Source organism: Centruroides sculpturatus, unplaced genomic scaffold (assembly GCF_000671375.1).
Source record: "Centruroides sculpturatus isolate CEXI.00-Female unplaced genomic scaffold, Cexi_2.0 scaffold376, whole genome shotgun sequence".
NCBI classification, from domain to species: domain Eukaryota; kingdom Metazoa; phylum Arthropoda; class Arachnida; order Scorpiones; family Buthidae; genus Centruroides; species Centruroides sculpturatus.
The window spans coordinates 456038-483162 of NW_019384863.1; the positions used below are offsets into that span (position 1 = coordinate 456038).

Genomic DNA, 27125 nt, shown 5'->3' on the forward strand with positions numbered 1-27125 from the left:
AATAAAGAAAAAAATGTGAATGATACAATTATCGGCAGACTTTAAAGAATTGCAAGCAGACTCCATAATTAGCTGGAGGATCGCGTGATCACGTTCAATTTTTTTTAATCACGTTTCTTATTTTCAATAGTACTTTCGCTTTTTATGGCTTGGTATTCGTATAATTGTAATAAGTCTCACAAGTAAGAAGCAAATAGGCATGAGATTGATAAGTGGATCACTTCATAAATGCCTATATAGTATATTTGAAGCAGTAATAAATTTTGTAAGGTTAATTTAAATAAATATTCGCTTTAATTTTGAGGAAAATGTATTAAATTATTAGTAAGGAAACCTTAACAGTACTTTTAGTTTCAAAATTAATTTTAAAATCAAATCTTACTTTTGGCTTCTGATTGCCAATCGTATAATTGAGGGAGCGTATCTATAACAATTCCAATGAGTGGTAAATACAGAGCAGCTACTCTTGCTTTATATTCTGGTTCAGCAAACCTTGGATCCCAGTCATGACATGTTAACAAATTACGAATAGTATTGACAGCTTTTGCGTGAACAGCCGGATTACTTGATAAAATAATAAAAAAACTAATTTATAATAAAAAGCCTTACAAATTTTTAGTTTAAGAAATTATAAAAAACATACTTAATTTCTAAAACTGTTGCAAGATCTGACAATACAAGACCAACTAGAAAATGTTGCTGACGAAACTCCACAGAAAGTTCAGCAAAATTCCCTTTTTCTGTAAGAGTACTTGTTGATACAAATGAACTTTGTGAAATTGATGATGCTACACTTGGACATGGAGATGTTGCTGGTGAGGGACTAACTGGTGTTGCAAAAGGCAAGTTTAATGTAACAAAATGTTCATGACTACAAATAATCCTTAAAAATTCAAGTTTTAAGGTGATAAGATGCCCAGCATCTGGCAGAGATGATATCTTAGCTGACATTTGCTTACAGTAAGTCTGTTAAATACAATAAATAATACTAAGTTAAAAACATGAAGTAAAAACTATTTATAATATGTCATAATTAAATGTAATACAAAAATCTATTCCATAAATTTACTTTCATGTAATACATAGTCATTTACATATATAATTTATATGTAAATATATATTTTTAAAAATTAATATTTTATATTTAGAAAGTATTTTTAGAGAACTTGACAAACTTTATTTTTAGTTATGCTATTCATTTTGTATTAATTAAAATATATTATGTTTTCCTGATGACAGATTGGAATCTGATAAAAATATACAGTGGGTGATCAGTTAACGAACAGTTCAGATAGCGAGCAAAATNCATATAAATTTGAATATTAAAATTTATATTGACAAAGAAATGAGATTGTATCTAAGCAGGTTAGGTTCGCTTGTGGTAAAATGCAGAATAAACGCTTGACTTCTCAGAAATTCTTTGCCCGTCTCGGATGCTTTACCATATCCCATGATAGTTAGAACAAGATTTGAGATGGACACAAAACAAGACACGCTCATAATAAATGTGTGAGTATTCATTGTCATGGTATACCGGATACTTTTGTTCACATGGTATCATATTAAATACCGGAAGTTCAGGATAGTTTTATAGTGGCATTGATGTGATAATTGGTGTGCTAAATTATGTACGATGGAAACATATTTAAAAAATGAATTGCTTCATTGTTTTAAGTTATTCGCAATGTGTTAACACCGATTCACGAGTAAAAATTAAAATATTTTGTTAAATAAATCCATAAAGTTCATATTAGCTATTAAAATTTCTTAATCATTGATTAACCATAACGATATGGGATAGCGTGAAATATTGTTATATTTCATGCATATGCATTTTCATTCTTGAGGAATAATCCACAATTTTTAGAAGAAACAAAATGACATAACACGAAGTTGACATCCTGTCTCCCACATTTATTTGTTAAGTGAGCCACACCTCACTGATCTTGACATGATCATTAAGTATCTGACCTTTCTGTCCAGTGCGTTGTCATAAACAGTTGCTAGGACCTCTACTGATGTTTGATGCATAATTTAGATACCAACCAGTATACCGGTAACGTATTTAAAATCGAATTATTAATCATAACTTTGTTATCAATGTATCCTCGTGGAGCCAAAAGATATGTTTGATCAGCAAAATCGCTTGAGTATAAACAATGATTTTTCTCGTAAGAAATTTAAAACGGAAGTTTAGATTTATTTGATAAATATCAACATCGAAATGATAAAGACATCTAATAAAGCAAACTTAAAATGTTTCCTGTTTTAATGGAGAAATTAATTTGCTGAAGGGTGTAAAATGAGAACAGGAAGATGTGCATTTATTTATTAATCACGCGATTTGTATAAATAATTTAAAATATAAAATAAACAATTTTTCATAAATAATTTATTTATTAAATAAAATTATTTTTAAGATTAAATCTATCTATTTTACAGAAGTTTTTTAAATTTTATGGTCTAATAGGTTTGTTTACTCGTGGGTCATTAATCTGTTATCTGTAATATGTAAACTTAATATTGATCTTACAATTGATTAAATTTGATTGAAAATAAATAAATTCCATTTTCATTTATAAATAGAGCATAATTCTATTAAAGTTATAAAAATATACTAGCACAATTCAAAACAAAAAAATTAAATTTATTTTATCTGCATTGGAACTCATCTGTGCTAACAATACAAAAATATTTATTTATTGCATCAGTACTGTACAAAATTAATCTGAACATTACTAAGTCCTAAATTATAATTAAATTTTTATTTCTTTAACGTATAGAAATTTTAATTACAGTATAATGCAAATGATGATAATCGTTGGATATAAATTCTGTTAACAGATATTAATAATAACAACTGACTAATATAAGATTAATATTAATTAAGTTAAACAGAATAAGTATAATTTTAATTTAATCTATGTGAAGTGTTAATGAATAATATAATATTTGCAATTTCTTTAAATTAACAAGAAAAATATTAAAAAGATACTTTCCCTGTTTCGTTTTATCCTTTCTGATAATTAAGCATACATTTACTTAAAAATTAACTGTAAATTCTCTTCTTCTTACTACTTATATGGAAGTCAAGTCAGTCTAACTATATTTTACGACTGTGCTTTTTTATATGTAGCTATTTTAAAATAATTGTATTGATTTTTCATTGTTAAGAACATAAAATCTTATATAAACGCACCATTTCTCGTTTATTTACGTTGAAATCTGAAATTATGAAAACAATAAAAAGTATATTTATTATGTATAAATTGCCTACAATTTCCGAATATTTCATAAAAGATAAAGTAGTATTATTTTTTAATAAATCAAATATTAAGGATTTATATAAAGATAATATTAAAGATATAATATCTTAAAATCAAAACAATATTCTCAAAGTTGAATAACAACACGTGAAAGGAAAAACTGATCATGAATCAGTAATTTCGACTTTAATAATTTATATTTAAATGTTCTTGTAATTATAAATTAATTACAAATAGCAAAATATCAAATTTTCAGGAAAACAATTCGGAATCAGTTTTCTATTAACCAAAATTATTAAATTTTCCTACAAAAGTTTTAGCATTTAAATAGAATTTCAAATATAAAGTTTTATTAAAGCTTTAATGATTTAATCGTAAATATATTAAAAACAATAATATAAATACTATTACATNAATTTTTTTATTTTATCACTTCGTTCTTTTATTTTCAATTATTTAAATTACGAAAATTAAGGTATAACAATTTTGTCTGTCTGTCACGCTCTCCGTTTCTGTAATAAATTGCTGTACACTATTGAAATCTTGTATACAAATTATGGAGATCCGATTTTATTTAAAAAAAATAATAATAATAATAAATATAATAATAAAGAGTCTAGAGCTAATATTAAGTACTGTACTTAACTTATTGAAGCATGTTTTATAATCTTAGTTTAAATAAATAAGCTAATTTCGAATAGTTTATAACTGAAAATTATGTAATGACAGGACTGAATTTTTCTGTTTAAACAATACTAGTTGTATAATTTAATTACTTAAGTACTCTTAACACAATGCTCTATATAATTTATGTGAAATTGTTACATACTCGTTGCATAATATATCAAAGATAACTACGAAATATAAATATATTTTTAAAAATATAAGTTAAATTAGTTTAAAAGGCGCATTTTTAGCGATTTTTATTTAGAGCATAATAACTTTAGAATAAGTAAAATAATATAAAATAATTACATGCAAAATAAAGACATATAAAAATGGTAGCTGTTTTGTGACAACTTAAAACGCGCAAATTAGTACCAATGAAAAAATTGGAACTAGTTGTAGCTTAATATATTCGAGCTAAACTGAAACGCAAAAGGTATATCTGTTTCTATGGAAAAGTATTCTAATGGACTGTTGGTAGCCTAATTGTTACGTTAAGAAATCTGGATAGTCATCTTCCTTGTGAATTTTCAATTTAGTTACGTTCTCGATTTGTTTTTGTCCACTCTATCTTGGCAGAAAACAAGTCTTAAAAGCATTCCTGTTTTCTAATGGAATGTAGCAAAACGAGAGAAGGACAAGATGAAATCCAACGAAGCCTGAAAGTCACTGAACACAAATCGTGCTGCAACTGTTTCAGGTATGTGAAATATAGTAATTCATTGGACACGTGCAACGGAAAGTCACCCAAGCAGGGCTGCGTCTTCCACTTCTCACGCCAACAATTGTCATACCGGGAATGTTTGACCTTCAAATAACTCGGGTTCAGCACTTGCGAGGGAGTGATGCCTCCTAAATACTTCTTTAATGGTTTCGAATTTGAACAGAATAAAAAAAAAGTGAAGAAAATAAAGGAAACATACAATCAATGTCCAAATATAGAACATACTCTCTTCCATTCAGCTCTGTTTGGGTGTATTTAGAGAGTAGTTCTGTTAAGAAGAAGTTTATGATTTGGTTGCTCGAATGTATAACAAAATATTATTAATATTTATGAAAGCTGTTGATATTAATAAGTGTTAAAGCGTATGAAATTTCCAAGAAAGAAATTAAAAATTCTAAATTCTAAATAGGCCTAATCAATCAGCAGTATTTTAATTAGACATAGCAGTCATAAATGATTCATTGCTTGTCTAATTTGAATTTTGAAGAGACGTAATGCAGTATATAAGTATTAATTCTCTCCTTCGTTTAATCTATTGTAGAGTTTAACTTAAGCTCTAGCTTAAGAGATACAGATTATTTTATTTTAGATCTATTGATTAGCCATTTTTTTAAATCTAGAAATGATTTAATGTAATTTGTTTACTTTTTCGTTATATCTAAAATAATCTTTTTGATTCTTACCAAAAGTTTATCTTAAATATAAATTAAAATAACAAATTTTATGCTATCTTTAATAAGATTTTAAGTAATTATTAACTTTAAATGAAGTAACTATTCAAGACTAATTAAAATTACATTTAAATTTTCTTAAATCTAATTGTATTTATTTGAGAAAAATCATTAAGATTATTCTAATTAACGTATATAAAATGTAATTAATTATGTTCGATAATCCAACTAGGAAAATATTTCGATGCGTGCCTTTGTTATAATTAGATCCATTATAAAATTGCGAGTCATTAGTAACTATGTGCTCTTATCAGATGAAAAGAGGTATTTTGCAATTGTTCTTATATTTTATGATTAATTCATCTTAAAATTTTAAGTCAATATATTATTAAAATTTAATAAATAAAAAAGAATAAAGCGGATATGTTGGAGAGTTATTAATATATATATATAAACCTTGGAATTACAATAAGAAAATTTTAATTTATCTTATTATTAGACACAATTAATACGCAAAAATATTATTTATAAATTTATTGAAAAAGATATCCGGAAATTATTAACCTGTATAACTAATTCATAAAATACTTTAATCCTTCTGAAATGACATAAAAAATCATATACTAAAAATCTTTACACAAATAACATCTATCAATGTATTGTCTGTCTGATGTCTGTCTGCATCGTAACGTAAAAACTACAAAAGTATCATTACTAGAATTTTTTTATTAAAAAACTTAATTACTCAAGATTTTACATCAAGTATCTAAGATTTTATACATATTATATATTCTATATATATCTATCCAAAATGTATGTAATATATATGTTATATATTAGTATAATTTATTTCTAAAATAATTATCTATATCAATTAAATCTGGACTTATATTTAAAACATTAAGCATACACACAATTATTGTTAATTTGATTTACAGTTTAAAATACTGTAAACCAAATTAACAATAATTCTGTGTATGCTTAGCTAATGTTTTAAATATAGGTCCAAATTTAATTGATACTTTAATTTATTCCTAAGATGATAATTATCTATAATTTTTAAACTGGTTTCACTATAGAGTTTTTTTATATTTAGATATATTTTTTTGCAATTTGTTACCATTATCCATCTTTATGTAGTTTTATAAGAAAAACAAATAATATAAAGAAAACAATTTTAATTATCTTAAACCGAAATAATTTAATTTGTTTATTTCAATCTAGCAATATATTTCATACATTTTTATACAAAAATTTTATCTTAGTCAAAGTTTTATATTTTTATATAAAAACATCTAAAACAAACACAAAAACAAAATTATGTAGCAATCTGCTTAATAGTTTGAATGACTTAATAGTTTTGTAAGGTAAAAAATATTTATCTATGAATTTAATGTGAACAATTACAATGTTCTTTGTTTTATCAAGCAGGAAAAATAAATAAATAAATAAAATTAAAAAATTCATTTCGTGCATGTCGAAAGAATTAGTTGGAAAGTCCGTATCTAATGGTAGTAATAGAAGAATGCGCTGGTTTTCCTTTATTTATCTCAATAAAATAAGGATTTATATTTTAAGTAGATAATAAATGCAATACTAATGAATATAATGATTAGTAAGAAATTTGTTACGTACTTACGTAACAATAAATTCGTCGTAACATAAAGAAGCATTAAACGAAATAGTTTAATGCTTATTTATATGTTTATATAACTTTTATAAAGAACTTCTTATAGTTTATCGATGTAATATATCTTAATATTGATGTAATTCAGAAAGACAGTATTTAGAACTCATTAAATATAAAATTCCCGTTTTATAGTATAAGTCTATATGAGTGTACTATAGTATAGTTTTATGTTATAGGCTTATATATAGGCCTATATACACACATGTAATCAGAATATGGCATGCGTACTAACGACTTTTTCCGGTACGCAGAGATCACCTTAAAAAATAAATATCCCAACATCGTCGTTGAGTTATATTTTATTAAGTTAACATATACAATTTTATTGAGTACAGCGCTACTATATTAAAGTGCAATAAAGAAACGAACACTATCAACCGTTTTACTAATAATAAGTAATAAGTTTGGGAATAAGATGTTTGCTTTATCTCTGCGATATAAACTTACTGACTTACAAATAAGGTCGTCGCCCACCAGTGGCCGACTGGATAAAACCACTGAATAGTTGGACGTGGGTTCGCATCTCGCCAACGTGCTGGCCACGTGGAGGTTGTCTTAACGTTTGTAACACCTAAATAGGGACCAGTTTCCCTTAAAAGTCCTCCCGGGAGGCATCTCTTCGGCAAATCGCCCACGTGTTGCCTTGCCTAAACCAAATCTAAGCAAGCAAGTTTGTCAATTTGGCGGAAAATTCGCTAATCTAACTTTCCCGTAGCATCGTCTAGCCACTAAATCAAAATAATAATAATAATCTACGAAAAATTTCGGTAGGCGCGTGAGAAAATTTTACATTACAGATTTGTTTGCATGCACACTTAATTTAAAATGATTACTCAGCCCTGGCTATATGCAAAGCAAAAACATATAAGTATAGATATATTATGTATCATATCTTGATTATATTGGTAAGAGATTAGAAGCAAAGTTTTATGGCTTATTAGTACACAATATATATATGTATTTTAGATGAGTTGTTTTGCACTTTGAGTAATGTTTACTGTATATTATAAATAATATTATATAAAATGTTACGAAATGCAACTTCATAGACGCGTAAAGACATTAAGTTTACTCATACACATCATCTGAAGTAATTCATTAATGTTTTATTATTCAAAAGAGTAACCATTCTATTGCCATCAGTAAGATATAGGATACAAGAAAACCTGCTTAATCCGAAATCGCACGGTACCAAATTATTTTTCTGTTTAGGCAGATTTTTTTTTATTCAAGCTCATTTAGGCAAGTTTTTCTATATTTTATTTACTATTCTATTTGATATTTATAACAGTTCGAATTATTAAAGTAGAGTATCTTGTTGCTTGCTGTTTTCTAAAAAGAAAAATATTCAATGTTATTGCTATATTGATAATATAATACTTTGCTTATAAAATTATTATAGTGTTTTTCTAACTTAAAAATTATTTTATAGCAATAAATATATAAATTTCAATTCAAATAAGAAGAAAGAAAGAATTATTATGCCCACTTAGTGCCCACAGGTCAGGAGGAGACAATGAAAAATACGGCTAAAACAAATGTTAATTATTTAATAAATTCTATTTAAAGTTGATATTCCGAATCCACATGTTCATTTATAAATATTTTTCTTAATCACATGTTGTTAATCTTTATCTTATAGTTTCGCTATATTCATTATCCCAATGGTAGGTTTTTAATATTTTACGACTAGCTAATAAAAATGAAGATATTTTTTCTTGAAATATAAAAAATAAGATGCTATTTTTATATCTAATTTTATATCTGAAAAGTTTTTTATACTTATAACTCAATTTAATAATAATCAACAATTTCAACATACTTTTAAACCTTTTTTTTAATTTTGAAATTTGCATTATACAAACAAGATTTATTATAAGTTTATTAAAATCAGTCATTTTTTACAATTTTTCTAATAATCGATATCTCTAAAGCCATTTAATATAAAAACTATTTTTTTAAATTTTGTATAAAGCAATTATAAAACAAAAAAAAAAATGCAGACATATACTGCATAGTGTGATACAACACTTTTTTTTACAATTTATTTCTATAAAACCTAATTAAAAAACTTTAATGACCACTGCTTTCATATTATCATGAATACAAAATTTATGAGTTGTGATACAGATCTAGATAAACCTTTCGTGTAGCCCTATTCAAAATTCTATTGAAGTATCAAGTGACGAAATCGTCGCCATTTTGTTTCATTGTTATGAAATGCACGATTTCACTACAGTAAAATATTATTTGCTTTATAAACAAGTATTATAGTTTAATATAGTAATAATTAAATATGTCTATTTTATTGTTAATAACAAATTAAGAATATCTATAAAATTTTTATTTTAAAAATATCAAATTTTAATAAAATTATCATAAACCTTCCACTAATAAAGTCGTCATATTTCTGAAATAATGTATAAATATTGTAATATTTAACTATAATTAATAAAATCGTGCTGAGAATTTATTAATTTCTGAATATACAATAATTGACAAATTTACTTTTTTTTAAATTTTACTTGCATAATATTAATTCCTGTTTTGAAGTAATTAAATTAAAATTCTGATTAATGTTCTCTATTAGTTTTAATTTCACGAAAGATTTTTTATCTCAAATTTATGAATTATTTACAAAATATACATAGAAATGTCTAACTGGATTATCAATTATTATGGTTGTTTTTTTAAACTCTTTTGCTATTCTGCAAAAAATATAATGATTGATTTAAAAAAAAACAATTATTTGAACAGATAAATCAATGCAAAAGAAGATCCAAGGTAAAATATTTAAAATATATAATCTATTTTATAATCTGCTTTAAAACGTATATCAATACAAAAACAGTCATTATGATGTTAGACTGTTTTCTATTGAATTCTTTATTGAAAGAATAGGTAGCAAAAGAAACTAAAAAGCAAATAGTATCAATCAATAAAATACATACAAAATAATACATTTAACAGTAAAAACAATTTGCAATAAATTACCATTCAGATTAAATTGATAAATACTTTATATATCAAAGTCTCTTAATAACAAATTAATTAATTAACATATAGCAACAGAAAAATTAGTATGAGTAGGCTTGAAATGCTTACATTCGTAATAGAATAGATTAAAGATTATATGTGAAAAATATTACGATTTTATTTAAATTTTAAAAAAAGAACAAGTAAAATGATTCCCTTCTACGATTGATGTGAAATTTTGTTATTTCTAAAAGAGATATTTTAAGTGAGGCATAATGGTTTACTAGATTCTGTTAAGTTTAATGACAGTAAAAATAATGTAAACATAAAACTTAGAGTAAAAGTTGTTTTACTAGCAGGTGCGTAATTTGCATAAACAAATTATCTATTAAATGATCTGAATTAGTTTTTCCTAAATTCTACAAAATTTATATTTACGTAATATTCCAAAGTTATTAAATAAAACGTAGAGAAAGTAAACAAAACAGAAAAAAATCATATTAACAATTTATTTTTTAATAATATAAACAAATTTAGTTTCAGTTTGTATAGTAAACAGTCATCTCAATTACGATTTACATTCTATTTTATATTAAAAATATGATGAAATTATATTAAATTCTCTTTAAGAAGTTTTAAAAATTAATAAAAAATTTGCTATCTAAAAATTAACATAAAAATATATATTTTAAAAAATAATTTATTGGGTAATTTAATAATTTTTTATTGTTTTGAAGCTTTAAAAAATTGATTATATAAAAAATTTTAAATAAATTTTTTTATTGCTTCCAATATATAATTATAAACTTTAAATTATTTTATTTTATGATAGAAGTGTATAGTAAAATGTTAAAATAAATAGTGTAATTATATAAAGATTTATGTAAAAGTATTTTTTTTCTATATACAATTTTATCTCATTATAAATTCTATAGGATAGGATTATAGTTTTAATTAATAAGATTGTGATATTATATCATATATAATTTATAAACGTCTAAAATTATATTAATGTTTAATAATAAATTCATAATTATTTATTTTCTATTCAAAAACTTAATAATAGAATAAAATGGAAGTTTTCACAGAATAATAAGCGTAATTTGATTTAAAAATATTTTTTTACTTAAATAATTTTTAAAAAATTTTAAATAAAAACTTTATGCTTATTATTAATGATGCTTTATACTATCTTATTATAAACGACTTAAGTGTTTAATTAGCACATTTTCATTTTGTAAGAAATAAAATATAATGATACATCATAAAACTTTATTATTTTATAAAAAACATGAGAAATAAAAATTCAAATTTGAAAGTTCAGTTAATGTTGTATAGAATTATGTTTCCGGAAAAAAAATAAAATAAAAATTCTTTAACAAGTTTTTCATTATTTTTATTTTAGAACACGTTAACAGGATATAATTTATAAAAATAATTTTAATGTAGTCATAAATTTTATCTGAAATTAAGTCTTAAGTCATATCAAAAATGATGTAAAAATGATTATAAAATTAAGTTATTAATAGTTAAAATATTAATAAACATCACCGAATATATAGATTATAAATATAAAATGAATACAAAATTAAATACAGTAGGTACTGTATATTGTAATTACTGAAATTACCCTCTACTGATCATAATAACTGACGAATGAGATCACTCTGTTATTGTTAGCAGTAGAGGCAGTAAAGGTAATTAGATTAAAATTAATTTAAAAATAAGTTATAATAATAAATGTTTAAAATAAATTTCTAACTTAATTATTAAATTCATTAATTACATTAATAATTACTTCAGTAGTCCATCCAGCGTTATTTACCGGTAAATTTTAACACTCGTTAATAAAACGTTCATACTCGTAATATTTTCAAAATTTAATACATCTGTACGGTACAGGGCGGTACATTTATTTGGAAATTGCTAACCGACTTTTAAACTTTTCTTGTGACATCATTTTGGAGTATTATTTATGATCAACGTGCATAACTTTATTTTCGATGTGTCTGTGCCTAACTTTTAAAATCCACTCTTTTTAAAACCATTCTAAGACACTTAATTGCACCACGATATCTACAGGTGTACTGCATCAAAACAGGGAAATTCTTTTAGCAATATAAGTCATATTAATGTGTCTTTGACTATCGCCTTGTTCTCCTAAACTTCTTGCATAAATTTCACTACTTTAGTATGTCTTTAAATTAGATGTTTCCTTCGGCTCAATTAGTGATGTTGTATTCGCAGGAAGGAATATTATTTTGTTTTTGATGACATATTTTTAACGCTGTGCTATATAATGTGTACCGAAAATACGATGTTCCTGTCAGGCTTACATAATGATCAACTCGAAAACTAAACTAGTATCTGAACTTTATTAAGCACATCTGACAAGTATTGTCAGGATACTAAATAAAATGATAATAATATGTTATTAATTTGTTTGTGTTACGCTTTCGTTTCAAATTTATATGCTATTCGATTGACCAGTTGTCTTCCAAGTATTTGCATTTTAATAGTAATCTACTGGTGAATGTTTCATGTCTTGAAAACATCTAGGAATTTTACTTTTTCCAATCATTAAAAACCCTTGTTTCTGGTCTTAATATTAGCAGAACAAAAAACTGTAATATGTTCTTTCAGTAGTTTAAATCCTTTAGCAATTTTATCGTAATACATGTAAATATGATCAGGCATTGCACGAAAAAGGCTGTTTCGTCTATATTATAGAAATTTTTCATGAATATTCAGCAATAATTTTTGACTATTCAGTCATTATCTACAACAGTTCAATTGACACAGAATCAAAGCATTCTCATCACCAGTGCATCGTTACACAATATTTCTTAGTTTTCTTTACCGGCTGAACCACCCAACGGTTGTAATAAAATCTTTTTTTCCCATATTTCTAGCAAATTTTTCTACTTTATGCTGCATTAGTGACCATTAACAGGTATATTTTTATCCACGGACATTACTAAATCAAATCTTCAAAGCTAATTTAACTTTACTTTCTTTTTCGATTCGATTTCTCTTGCGAATCATGTTATCGATCTTTCCGATATATAATAGTACAATACTGTACGATAGTAAAACGGTAATGAAGATTACAATATTCAACAACAGTAAACAAATAGCCAATAAATGAAGTAACAATTGACAGAAATACAGTATTGAATGCAAGATTAAAAGGAACGTAACGTATTAAAAGTAAATATTTTATATGATTGAATTTAAGTCGAGTCTGTCCATTATGCTAATGTTTCTGTAGGAACGGCATGGAATCATTAGAACCATAATGATAATTATAAGAGAACTTTGATTACAATAAGTGAAATTTTTTATTATTATTTATTTTATATGTTTTGTGACATGTTCATTCTAATTGTATTAGACGACTGAACAATATCAGCGATTAAATAAGCTGCACTTATTGTATTTAAGAACAAAATCTAACAATAAACTAAAAAGTCATTAATAATGAATGTTTCGTAAATTATATATACTTATAAATTTTTATAAATTTACACAAGTCAAAATAAAATTATTTTTAAATTAAAAAAATTTAAACTAATTAATTTTATATATACAAATTATATATTTGGTTTTCTTTCACAATGTGTAGTCTTTTATAAATCAATAATATACTAAGTTTCTCATATTTTACAGTTATCAATCATTTACTGTTTTAATATAAAATTTAATTATTAATAATTTAAATTTTGCGTTTAAAAATGTTTACAAAAATTTGAAATATAAAAATAAACTTTTGTTATAATGAAACAAAAATTTCCAATAAAGTGCTTATTGTAAATTAGGAGCACACATTGGACGGTGAAACAATTTCTTTATAGAAAGGTTGTGTCTTGGACACATTAAAATAAAATTTTAAATTGTAAATCACACAAACATTCATAATTTAAAAAAAATAAATTTATATTTAATTTAATTAGTCTTTGTTCTGTTCTTAATACAAATGTTTAAAGAAGCTTGAAAATAGAACAGGCAAAAACTTCTAATAAAATGCTTATAATAAATTATAGGATTATTTGATAATACGTTTTTTTTTTACAGAAAAGAAACCACTTATACCCATGTTACTAAAATGATAACTTTAATTATAAATCTTGCAAATGTATTCGCTCCATTATTTCCTCAAGCTTTTTTAAACATATAAATTGAGAATCGAATAAAATTTTTTGCAACAAACTTGAAAAAAAAATAGTTCGAATTTAAGTCTCGTAAAAGCTTGCAAGATTTACAATTAGTATCATCGATGCAAGTGTTTTATTGGGCACATTTTCAATAAAACGTATCGAGTAAAATGCTTTTTTAAGTTAATTAATTAATTATTGTCAATATTTATTATTTATTAATATTTTATTACTAAAACTTAATTTTTACACAAGTTATAAAATAAAAAAGGTAAATAATTTTAGACAATAAGAGAAAATATATGAAAATTAAAGAAATAATTTTTGTGGTACTTATAATGTGATATTAATGATAAGTACGGGTGTTCTTAATCCCTTAAATTTCTGTTGATAAAGTACAATAAAATATTAAGTGTTGTAGGAACATCGTAATTTTCGAGATAAGTGTGATTAATGATATCGTATAACAGACTCTAACAACTTATGATAAATGTGATAGCAGTACTTTTAAATTTACAATATAATTTTTAAAAATATTTTGAAAAACAAATAAAAATTTAAAATGAATTCAAATTATATTTTAAATAAAATGTAACTTGATATTTATGAATATTTAAATTGTTTTCAGCTTCTTTAATTAATCAGAAATATTAATAGGTAAAGTTAATTTTCAACTATATTATATTATTGTAATATATTATATTAATTAATAAATTGACGGTGATAATTAGAGCATTTATTATCTCCATTATTTGAGTTAAACACAATAATGTTAAGAAAAATTGAATAATTACAATAACTAATTAGCATGTAAAAGTTAAATAACCTACTTATAGACCGAAGAATCGTTTTAAAACTTTTTTAAATAGGATATTTATAATTGTTTCATTATTTTCAAACTCATTATCATAACAATAATGTTAATTTACCTTGTAAAACTTGAACGAATGTTCTTAAAGAAGGAAATTTCCATGGCAGTAGATGTTTTTGTATTTATCACGGTGTGTTATTTGCATCTCTCTTCGTTGCATCTTCGAGGAAAACATTCAATATTGTTAATTTTCCAAATCTAATCTTGGAACAGACGGAAGGAAATTGTTTCGGTCTTGATTCTGTGCACCATTGCAGATGTAATCGAAAGGAATTGAACTGTTTCCTATCTATTCAAAAATTACCTACAGTCTACAATAATATTAAACATATTAACAATTTAGATAATTTTACGAATTATTAATGGTCCTGCTTTTTTTATATTTTTTCAATTTCAAAATTATGTGTTCAGTTCAGAGAAAGAAAAAAAAAATTCTATAAGGTCATGTAACGAAATTTTTATACTAATTTAATCATTAACGCCCTTATTTTTCATTAATATTAATGAATCCACGAAAGTTGATATTATCATCGAAATTTCTAAATTTAATTCCGTCGAATTTTAATTATTTAAATTCTTCATTGTTTAAATAATAAAATTTATTACTTATTAATTTACTGTTTTTTACGATATCCAAAATATTAGAAATTCTATCTTAACCGGAATTTGTATTTTGATTACATGTTTTATTCTTTGAATAGACTTTATGCTTTGGCGATTTCAAGTTTTTCTTACCTCTATTACATGCATCAACAAATTCGTATTTTTTTTCCATACAATCAAAAACTTTTTTAAATTTCGTATTATGTCCATGAAGCTCACTTTTTACGAATTTCGGCATTATTTTTTATTTCTAATGCTGTTTTAAATAAAAGTTTCCTATAAGAAATAAACATGATTCGTGGTTTACAATAAGCCTGTGAAAAATAAACCTATGCAAGGTTACATAGCCATTAATAGTGACATAGTGAAATTTTTTCAGGCATTTTTCGAAGATTTATTCATTTCTTTTTGCTATTTCCGTTAACCTAATTACATAAATTGTTCTGTTGACATTCTTTAATCAATTTTTATACTTTTAAAATAATAAACGTCGACCCCTTTGTTCCTATAACCATTTTTCACAATTCGTTTACAAGAAATTATACGATCCAGTTCCGAAGTTATTATTAAACGTAACAATGCCATCGTTACGTGATCTATACGAGTACCATTCTTATTGATTGCATAGAATTTACTCAAACGGTTATGCTCATTGAATAACTTTAATGCTATAAAATCAACGATACTTAATTGAAGAAGTAGAATGAACTATATTCTATAGAAAATTATATTTTGAGAAGGGTATAAGAGATCATTTATATTATTGACATTTTTCAATTGAGATCATATCAAAGAAGATCCGAACAAAGTCGATCTATTTAAATATTTCCGATTCAGTTGTTCAGAAAACCGAACAATACGTGTTAACCTTATTAGGAGGTATCGATAACAAGATATTAATAGAATAAAAAAAAAAAAAAAGAATTGATGCAAGATCAATGAGGACGTGACACCTCATGGTATTGGTATTTATCTTGATAAGCTACTCAATCATACAAACGTGTTTTGTCATTTGCCAAATCAAGTCATCGTCCTACGTAGTAGTGTTTAAATCCAGTATATAATTAGGTCGTGCTAATAAACGTTATGAGAATCTGTAATATAGACCCCCCGAAAGTAATTATAATACAAAATTGAAAGTAGGTTCGATTTCCTGCGAATATGTTCCAGTTTTCCTGATATAAAACTATATTGTTCCGCTATGTCATACGTACAATTTTCCTTCGTTAAACAATTTTACAGGTTTCGTACTGTATTTTCCTGTGATAAAAACGGAATTTTTAAAAAATTAATAAATTGACGGTGATAATTAGAGCATTTATTATCTCCATTATTTGAGTTAAACACAATAATGTTAAGAAAAATTGAATAATTACAATAACTAATTAGCATGTAAAAGTTAAATAACCTACTTATAGACCGAAGAATCGTTTTAAAACTTTTTTAAATAGGATATTTATAATTGTTTCATTATTTTCAAACTCATTATCATAACAATAATGTTAATTTACCTTGTAAAACTTGAACGAATGTTCTTAAAGAAGGAAATTTCCATGGCAGTAGATGTTTTTGTATTTATCACGGTGTGTTATTTGCATCTCTCTTCGTTGCATCTTCGAGGAAAACATTCAATATTGTTAATTTTCCAAATCTAATCTTGGAACAGACGGAAGGAAATTGTTTCGGTCTTGATTCTGTGCACCATTGCAGATGTAATCGAAAGGAATTGAACTGTTTCCTATCTATTCAAAAATTACCTACAGTCTACAATAATATTAAACATATTAACAATTTAGATAATTTTACGAATTATTAATGGTCCTGCTTTTTTTATATTTTTTCAATTTCAAAATTATGTGTTCAGTTCAGAGAAAGAAAAAAAAAATTCTATAAGGTCATGTAACGAAATTTTTATACTAATTTAATCATTAACGCCCTTATTTTTCATTAATATTAATGAATCCACGAAAGTTGATATTATCATCGAAATTTCTAAATTTAATTCCGTCGAATTTTAATTATTTAAATTCTTCATTGTTTAAATAATAAAATTTATTACTTATTAATTTACTGTTTTTTACGATATCCAAAATATTAGAAATTCTATCTTAACCGGAATTTGTATTTTGATTACATGTTTTATTCTTTGAATAGACTTTATGCTTTGGCGATTTCAAGTTTTTCTTACCTCTATTACATGCATCAACAAATTCGTATTTTTTTTCCATACAATCAAAAACTTTTTTAAATTTCGTATTATGTCCATGAAGCTCACTTTTTACGAATTTCGGCATTATTTTTTATTTCTAATGCTGTTTTAAATAAAAGTTTCCTATAAGAAATAAACATGATTCGTGGTTTACAATAAGCCTGTGAAAAATAAACCTATGCAAGGTTACATAGCCATTAATAGTGACATAGTGAAATTTTTTCAGGCATTTTTCGAAGATTTATTCATTTCTTTTTGCTATTTCCGTTAACCTAATTACATAAATTGTTCTGTTGACATTCTTTAATCAATTTTTATACTTTTAAAATAATAAACGTCGACCCCTTTGTTCCTATAACCATTTTTCACAATTCGTTTACAAGAAATTATACGATCCAGTTCCGAAGTTATTATTAAACGTAACAATGCCATCGTTACGTGATCTATACGAGTACCATTCTTATTGATTGCATAGAATTTACTCAAACGGTTATGCTCATTGAATAACTTTAATGCTATAAAATCAACGATACTTAATTGAAGAAGTAGAATGAACTATATTCTATAGAAAATTATATTTTGAGAAGGGTATAAGAGATCATTTATATTATTGACATTTTTCAATTGAGATCATATCAAAGNTAACAAAAGGACATTTCGGAGATGAGAATTTTCATATTAAAATTTACAACTAAAAATTCAATTATAGAATATACGGTGAAGCAATTCAATTTTATCCAACATTAAAAAGAGGGGGAAAAAGCTGGTTCATTATGTCAGCTTGAATTATCAACAAAACTCATTTACTGTTGATCTTCTGTTTTTGCAGGATGTATAATATCCATTGATGGTGTCACATGATATTTCATCGTCCGGCACTGACCAATAGCCTCACCTGTGCTGTTTAAAACCGGTCTGAAGTCTTTGCTCGCCGCAACAGGTGATGGTTGGTGGAACAGCCAGACACGCCTGACCCCCCTCAGCTACGTCATACTTCTGCACGCTTCATTCACACAGGATCCAGAGGAGAACACCAGTAACTCCTGGAGTCCCTCCATTCACACACCTGTCCACATTGGAAGCTAACCCACCTGTACACGTGGTCAACCAGCATGGTGGTCGTTACGTTTATGTATTTACTACTCTTTACAAACTATGTTCAACAAGGTAAGTAAATTTCAAACAACTTTCTTAGAAATTATGACGTAAACAAGACACGGCGTGGGTTCTCCTACGACCTGTTGAATCATGCCGGTACTTTGTTTAAATGGACTGTCATATGTCGCGTTTGCCGTATGTTTTAACGAAGTTTTCGTTTAATATTTAGTTTATCGTTTGATTGTAGATCTTATACGATGTTAAATTATAAATAGTTAAGAATTATAAATAGTTTAAGAACAATCGTCGAATGGGCTATTATAAAAAAACAAAACTCTTGTCTCTTTGTCACATAATGGATCCACAAATCAAGGAATTTTGCCACAAACGATTAAGTATTTTTTCTATCGTTATTTTAAGCACATTTTATGTTTAAATATGATAAGTTAATAAGTGGCTGCGAAAGTTGATCGCTGTATAGACTATTGCTTTTGATCACGAATGCCATAAAGTAATTGTGAAGTTTAATTTTTCGCTTCCCTTCTGGATCGTGGCCAGAATTACCAGGGAAAATCAATCTGTAAAACAAATGCAGTATGTCGTTCCTATGTACAAATCAGTATTTTTTTTTTCTTTTTTAAAATATTATCCATTGTAACAATCTGCTTAATAAATGATTCATTGTCGTAGATTTAATTGTATTATAAGGAGGAAAGTGTATGCAAATTTAAATGTGTTGAATAATTTTATTAAAAAAGTAGACTATAAAATAATGCAGATGAAAAATATTTTTATAAATAAGAGAAAAATTACTTAAATTATGAAATGTTTTNTTATCTCACTAAGAATAATTACTGAAGTAAGTCAGCACTTCTCAACCTCTATCGTATTGGATGCTTGTTGCATTATAAACGAATCACTTAGGAGTCCGAGAACTACTGATTGAGAAATCAAAAACTAAACGACGCATCCATAACTCAAAAGTATAAAAATTATATATTTTTCTCGGGGGAAAAAAATAAAAAGCTACGATTTATATTCAGACGCATTTCTTTTTATTTTCAATTTTTTTTTCCAAATTTATTCCAAAATGCACCTTCAAATTCCTTTGGGAGGTGATAATTCATACTCCAATGACTCTAAAGTTTTTGAAGTTTGCTTTCAACGCGAATATCATAAAAACATATCTAAATTTATATTCAAAAATCGTTCATTCTCTTCCAATAGATCAATATAAGATGTTTTGTTAATAAATTTATATAATTTAAGAGTTGGTTCTGATTGAACGACTTACTTCGAAGTTTTTAGAAGATAACCCCCTCCAAATTCAGTAGCGTTGAAAAATCCACTTCACTAACATTATATAAGGAGTATAAGACTTGAAAGGAAATCGAATGGTCTGATTATATGCTTTAAAATAATTCTATTTTTATTCGCTCTCATCCATCATTTTTTTTTTTTCCTCTCTTGTGGATCGAATCCGTAATCTGCGATCACTTTTCTATCGTTTTTTTGGAATATTCTATCGAAACTTATCAATGTTGGGTTATAAAAATCAAGATAAAGCTTTAATTTGCTCAAATCCAATAGAGAATCAGATGAAACTTTAAAAAAAAAGGACGTTTCGGGGTTACTTTCGGATTCTCTTCGAACAAATCCAGCTAAGCCACTTAACAATAATCCAATCGAAATGAAATTCCATTTAACAACTTGTAAAAATGATATTAAATTAATTAATTTCAGTATGAGTGATATTTTGCTTTAAAAAACAGGAATATTTGAGGATAGGTTTCGTGTCCTCGTTGAGGTAAACCCAACAAATCCAACTTGACCACTCAACAACGATCCAATTAGAAATAAATTGCAATTGCTTCATTCTAGCCAATGTATAAAAACAAACATTTGAACATCAATTTAGAGTCCTTCTCGTGGTAAGCCGTACAAACTCCAAATGGCCATTTAACAATAATCCAATTGGAATGAAATTCCAATTTAAAAAAACGGTATTTAGTGAATGAATTTCAATATTCCAAGAATTTTCTTCAAGAAAAATTACTTTAAAATAATGAAATTAATTATGAAAAATATTTTTATAAATAAGAGAAAAATTACTTAAATTATGAAATGTTTTAGATCATTATTAATTCTTAAAATAATGAAATTAATTATGACTTTTAAGTTAATGTCCTAACGTAGACTTACTTAAAAGTATATATAATAAGTGTAGAGACTACTTATACAAACGAAGACGATCCGCAACTTACAAAGTGACGCAATAGGTCATTTTTCTCAAGGACTGAGATCTTGCTTCTTATTTCTGAAATAAATGATTTAAAATGGCATTTATATGTGTTAATTTTGCTTCACTTTCTATATAAACAGTGAACTTTTGCGAATTACTTTCAACCAAGCATGTTGGAAATTTCCAGGTGGTCGAAAATCAGAACTGTGACTGCAACGCTCTTTGTTACATTCTATCATCCTGTTCGATTAACGTTCGTAATCATGTTCCGTGAAAACTGAAAGAATGGCTTTATTTATAAATTCACTGAATCGACAGTTTAATATGTATTTTATCTAACATTCGTGTTTTTTTTATAATCGTTCTGTTCCGAGTTGCATTATGCAACAAAATTGACATCACGTCATTTTCGAAAACATTTTATTTTCAAAAGTTTTTCTAAGATTTATACAAAACAGGATTTTAAATATCCGTGGGAGTTTCACTTGGATGATATTTCATTTGCTACAACAAACACCTTAAGTCACGGAAGCTAGGCAGACATTTGCGTGCTCCACCGTTCAACCTCACTGTCTCTAGAGGTTTCCTCTGAACTCAGTAAGATTTCTGAGCAGACTGGGAACCATACAATAACCCCCCGTCCTGTGGGGAATATTCTCTTTTTTTCAACCCCCACCACAGTCTTTAGTTGACCGTGGGAAAGAAAAGAAATTAGTCTGATCGACAAGATAATTCCGTGATTTCGGCTTACAGCACGGATCAAATCCCGAATTAAGTTATCAGATTTACTTTTTTGGAATAAGGAAAACTTTTCATCTTAAAACAAAATACAAAATTTTCTTACTTGATTTAATTTAGATGCTAGCATATTTTTGCAAGAGGAGATAAAAAGCTGCAGAAAAATAGTCGTAAACGCCCACCTCTACATGTGGATTTTTTTATTCTTTTCGCGTTTAAATATTTTTATTTTAAGGCAATCATTTGTTTTTATTTTACTGTAAATAGGTTTGCCACTTATTAAAAATGAACATGCATACAACCATCAATATTTAAGAATTAAAGAGAGAGATGTTAAGTGCTAAAAGTGGGTAATAAACGACATATATTTCCATTACTGTTAAACACCATTAAAATATCCTTTTCTGTTGTTGCAAAATAAATTTTAATGGAACTTTCCAACAATAGACAATCTGAGTAATGAATGAAGTTGGAACCTTAGCATCTTTTATTTGTTTGAAGACAATTACATTCGACAAAGAATTTTAAATTCCCATATGTTGCAATGTCGCTATGTTTTTACTAGCTAACGACATCCGTAGATTATTCTGCTGACGTCAGATTGTGTCGCGACCCTACCGGATGTGAGGAGGTCCCAGGTCACGTGATTGGTGAACCACGTCGTCTGCTATTGTCTCGTATGATGGTTCTTGTACGAAGCGCTCGGATTCAGATGGGCGAAGAAGTTTGATTATTACCAGAAACCATATAAAATTATACCAGACCTTATTGGAATTTTAACTTTCAGAACATCTTCGTTAGACATTTTTATAATAATTCAGCCATTGCACCTGTTTGCTTCTCACAGCAGGTGTCTGTAAAATCATCGAGTGGAAAAAGGTACGGATTGTTGCCTTCCATCTTCTCTCACCTTCTGTTTCCATGTCAAAGGTTGCCAATAATTTTCATTATTTAACTCAATTTACTGTATTTCGTCTACCGGAGCAAAACATTAATGCAGATATTTATTTATTCGTTTAAAAGTTTGGGAAATATTTCGACTATTTTCTGCAGATTCAAAAAATCGCCATTGTCAATTAACTCCACTCCTAAAAGTCGTTGTTCTTACCACCCCCAACAGTTTTGTAACTAGGGATGGGCTACATACCAAGCAAAGAACGAACAGGGCGGAGTAACCGCATGACTGCAGCATCTTAGTATTTATAAAGCTCTTAAATATTATAGCCATAAAGGTCTAGTTTCTGAAAGAACATGTTCATTCGTACAGAGAATAATATTAATAATTATGACATTTTTCAATACACAAGATGGCGAATATTCAATTATAAAGAAGCGAAAAAACTCGAGGCGGTACCCTGCAAATACTTTGCCTTCCTGGAGATCACAAGAGGTGCCCTCTTAGGTAAAATTCCTTTCTTTAATGACCCTTACATCCACAGCCGCTTTCCAGAGGCAAAAGAGCTGCCTCCTAATAGACGAAGTTAATAATAACAATAATAATATGTTTTAATCTATATTGTTATCAGCCTGTCATTTTGCTATTCGTTGGCGCTTAATTACGTATAAAATTATGTAAAAATCATAATTAATTCTGAATATTCCATCTGATATTTTTAAGAATATTTGATGGTTCACGAAATTTTGACAGGAGAAAAGGCCTTTCCTACTTCTCGTAAATAAAATCTGTTTATCTTTTAAAGGTTAATACTGAGTAGGGCTTCGTTTAATAGAATCCGAGGAAGTTTGGCCCACCTTTCTTCATCACCTGGGGGTAACTATGCAACGGTTGCTTAGCTACTGACCACCTGGCGTGTGCAGACGTCGACAGATGTCCATGCGTTTTCATTGTCTTCTGTTGACTAGAATGTTTTGTGCGAACAAAAAGCCGTAAAAGATTCTGCTCTCAGGTCCTTCTCTGTAGAACTACCAACATCTGCATTTGAGCTATTGCGTGCTTCAATGTAAAAAATCTGCCACGTGGGGACACGTGGCCAGTCATCCTAAACCTGTTCTGAAAGAGAAAAAAAAGACAATAAATGAAAATGTTTCCATTCATATTTACAGACTTTGGGATTATTGCACTCGAATTCCTTTAATGATAATTGATGGCATTATGTATCTAGGTTACTATTTCATTAAAATTCATTTTCTACTTCTGAATGAAATTTAATGGTCGAAAATGAAATTATAGGTCTTTATTACAGTATAACTTTACTAAATTATTAACTGCAGATTTAAGAAGTACTGTACATTAATTATACAATAAATATATACAGGCTTAGGTTTCTAATATTTTATTTAACTATACTTCAGGTTTATTTTGTTTACTCAAATAGAAATTTTCTTAAATTATTTAAACAAATCTTTTAGATATAATTTCATAAAAAAATAATTGTTTTTCTTCAGATAATATTTTAAGGAATAAACGATAATTTATTACAAATTGAAGATTTATTATCAGTTATTATAATATTAAAATATTGTCATATAATTTGTAGTAATATATAAAAAAGTCCTTCGTTATACAAATAAATATCCTTCTAATTCTTAAAAGGATAATATATATAATTCTGTCAAATATATATCTTATTTTTTTTACTTCAGATATAAAGATGATATAGAAAATTAGAGTTATTCAGAGGTATAATTTCAAATAGTTAAGATAGGTCATAAGCAAAGGTACAGTATATTGATGTAATGAGGTCACATTACGATTCTTCTTGACCTTGCTTGAAGTTTTATTAGTTGATTGATCTCAGACTCTCATTATATAAATAAAAATAATCATAGTCAAATGGAAATTGCTGATACATCTATTCTTTATCTACGTTTTATTCTTTGTTTGAAAATACCTTGACCTTGTTTTTCTCATCATCCAATGAATAACACCGAAATTGAATATAAAAAGTATTAGATTTGTATTGTATAATCCGAGACGAAGATAAACATTTCAATTTTTAATTAGTAAAAATAGTATAGAAAATTTCGATGTAAAATACTTTAAAATTTGACTTCTTCATTATAACTTAATATTATTTCATTACATTTTTCAATAAAGAATAATTAAAATGCCAGAAAATAAAACTTCTCTGATCCCTTTTTTAGATATTTAATTAAAATTATATACGAATATATATTAAGCCTAATAAGTAAAGGAAGAAAAATATTAATACAAAACAGACTTTTATAAATGGTCAATTTAAATTTCTTAACTATTGTTTGATTTAAAAATTAGCATAAAAACTTTAAAAATTACCTTTTTATTTACTTTATCATCAAACGCAAATTCGACTATTTATTATATTTAATAGAAAAAAATGGGAGCGATGAAGGTTAACAGGGATGTTAGTTTGAACTCGTTATGATTCCTATAGGATAAATTAAAACTTCTGAAAATACCAAGATAATTAGATTAATTTATGATAAATTATAATTAATATTCAATTATAATGATTAGGTAGAAGAATATAGCATAAATTTGACTTTTGTTAATAGAATATTAACAAAATTTTCAACTCTAAATTCTATTTACTTAATACTTTAAAATTTCTTTATTACATTTATTATTTATTTTAAATTTTACGTAGAAATTAATGGTCTTTAGGCTATTCAGTTTCTAAAAAGTGATTAATCAAGACCCCGAATGAATACTAAATTATTTTAATAAATAGTATCATAGAAATTTAATAACATTTTCACAAAAGAATAAGTTGTAAGATATTTATTATTACAAATAACAATTTATTTATATAGAAGAAATCGTTCATGGAGTGAAAAAGAATGCATGTTAAACAGGAACCGACAATTGCAGGGTGGGACAATCATTAACAGAAGGTGGCAAAATGATTACAATGGTGATAATTAGGTGTAGCACGGGTCTTTGTACAGACTTAACGAAGCATTTATGCAAAACTAGGTTCTTTATAAGGTTACTGCATTTGCCGATAGGAAGACAAAAAGTTTCGTAACACGCATTATCCCTTATGTAAAATAAAGTTAAAGGAGCTAAAATGTATAGATTAAACCAGTTATCACACTTTAGTTTTTCTTATTTAAAGAATATCAGATAATATTAAAATGACGCATATGTTATCAACTAACAACATAATAAAAATAATCTAAAATATTTCTAATGAATATAAACATCGATGAGGATTTATGCCTGATGTGCATTGTTTTTTTTTTAACTTTTTAAAGATAAAATTCGATTTTAAACTCTTCCATTATATTATTTAGGAACGATTAAGTTAAACTGATTATAATAAAAACCATAACAGCAATTAATTAATTAAGAATGCTTTCATTTTCTCCTCTTATCTTTCAGTGAAAGTTTTTATTTTTTAGTTTTATCAAGCATTATAAGAAATTATGTCTAACTATAATCGTGCACAGTATTTGACAGTAGGACGGAAGTCGTTGATAAGAGATCTCTCGAAAATATCACTCAAGCAGAACGGAATGTTTAGATACGTGACACGAAGAGTATGGGAACATTGTCTAATTGACGAAACAACAACATCCTTCACCGTATAATTTCTCTAATAATGTACTTTATTGGTGAGTATAAGTACGAATATCGTAACACTCATGGGATTTGCATAGGTGATATTATCTTCCTCATCCGCTTTATAGGATTTTCTGAAGTTTGCAATAGGAAAAAAAAAACGCTAGATTTAAATAATGTATTGCATTCGTTTCCTCAAATAGAAACTGATTATTGAGTAGAAAGTTAGTTAATTCTAGCAAAGTTATATTTGCATACGTTTGAGGAAAATAATATAAAATATTATATTTCAATGTCATAAATTTCTGAATTTCTATCTTCATCAAATTTAATGTCGAGTATCATATTTTTCAAGGCTATTTTTGCATGAAATTTTTCTAATGCCAAATCGGAATTTTGATGAGTCAGTCAGATATTTATAATCAGCTGTGTGTATTATGAAGCAAGTTATAATTGTAAAAAAGAAAAAAAAAATATGAAGAGGAAAGAAAGAAATGATAGATAATATCTTGATTGAAGCTTAAATTCACCTTGAAAATCTGATGTTATCATTTGATTTGTTAAAGAATAGATATCGAGTTGACTCATGTTCTTTAACGCGTTTTAACTAGACTGAAGGTTTATAAAATTGCATTTAGTCTAATTAAAATTCATAAATAATCTGAATAAAAAAAGAAAATTGCTCTTTAAGTTAAGAAACATTAATCCTATGC

At 26.3% G+C, this 27125-nt stretch overlaps 2 protein-coding genes and 1 long non-coding RNA gene across 3 annotated transcripts in view; 1 reads left to right on the forward strand and 2 right to left on the reverse strand.

Moving 5' to 3' along the window:
- Nucleotides 1-360: 360 nt before the first annotated feature.
- On the reverse strand, nucleotides 361-996 carry LOC111630718 (dedicator of cytokinesis protein 7-like). Its single transcript, XM_023374863.1, has 2 exons — nucleotides 644-996; nucleotides 361-564 (listed from the first exon to the last, which is right to left on the reverse strand). Exons 1-2 carry the CDS (start codon nucleotides 949-951, stop codon nucleotides 372-374), a joined length of 501 nt encoding a protein of 166 aa, XP_023230631.1. The 5' UTR covers nucleotides 952-996; the 3' UTR covers nucleotides 361-371.
- A 411-nt stretch (nucleotides 997-1407) lies between these two features.
- LOC111630705 overlaps nucleotides 1408-27125 on the forward strand; it is a 37787-nt gene continuing 12069 nt past the window's right edge. Inside the window, exons 1-2 of the mRNA XM_023374850.1 lie at nucleotides 1408-1509; nucleotides 18660-18997. Coding sequence (XP_023230618.1) covers nucleotides 18943-18997 — 55 coding nt within the window. The 5' untranslated portion in view covers nucleotides 1408-1509; nucleotides 18660-18942. The remainder of the gene's footprint in view (nucleotides 1510-18659; nucleotides 18998-27125) is intronic.
- On the reverse strand, nucleotides 21130-24100 carry LOC111630706. The gene is made up of 3 exons (XR_002757574.1): nucleotides 23263-24100; nucleotides 21329-21447; nucleotides 21130-21245 (listed from the first exon to the last, which is right to left on the reverse strand). It is a non-coding gene; the product is annotated as an uncharacterized LOC111630706 (long non-coding RNA).

Excerpts from the sequence above, each read along its gene's own strand:
- LOC111630718 (XM_023374863.1), bottom strand. The coding sequence starts at position 951 with ATGTCAGCTAAGATATCATCTCTGCCAGATGCTGGGCATCTTATCACC. Across the intron at positions 565-643 it reads GCAACAGTTTTAGAAATTAA|TAATCCGGCTGTTCACGCAA; the intron begins GTATGTTTTTTA and ends TATTTTATCAAG.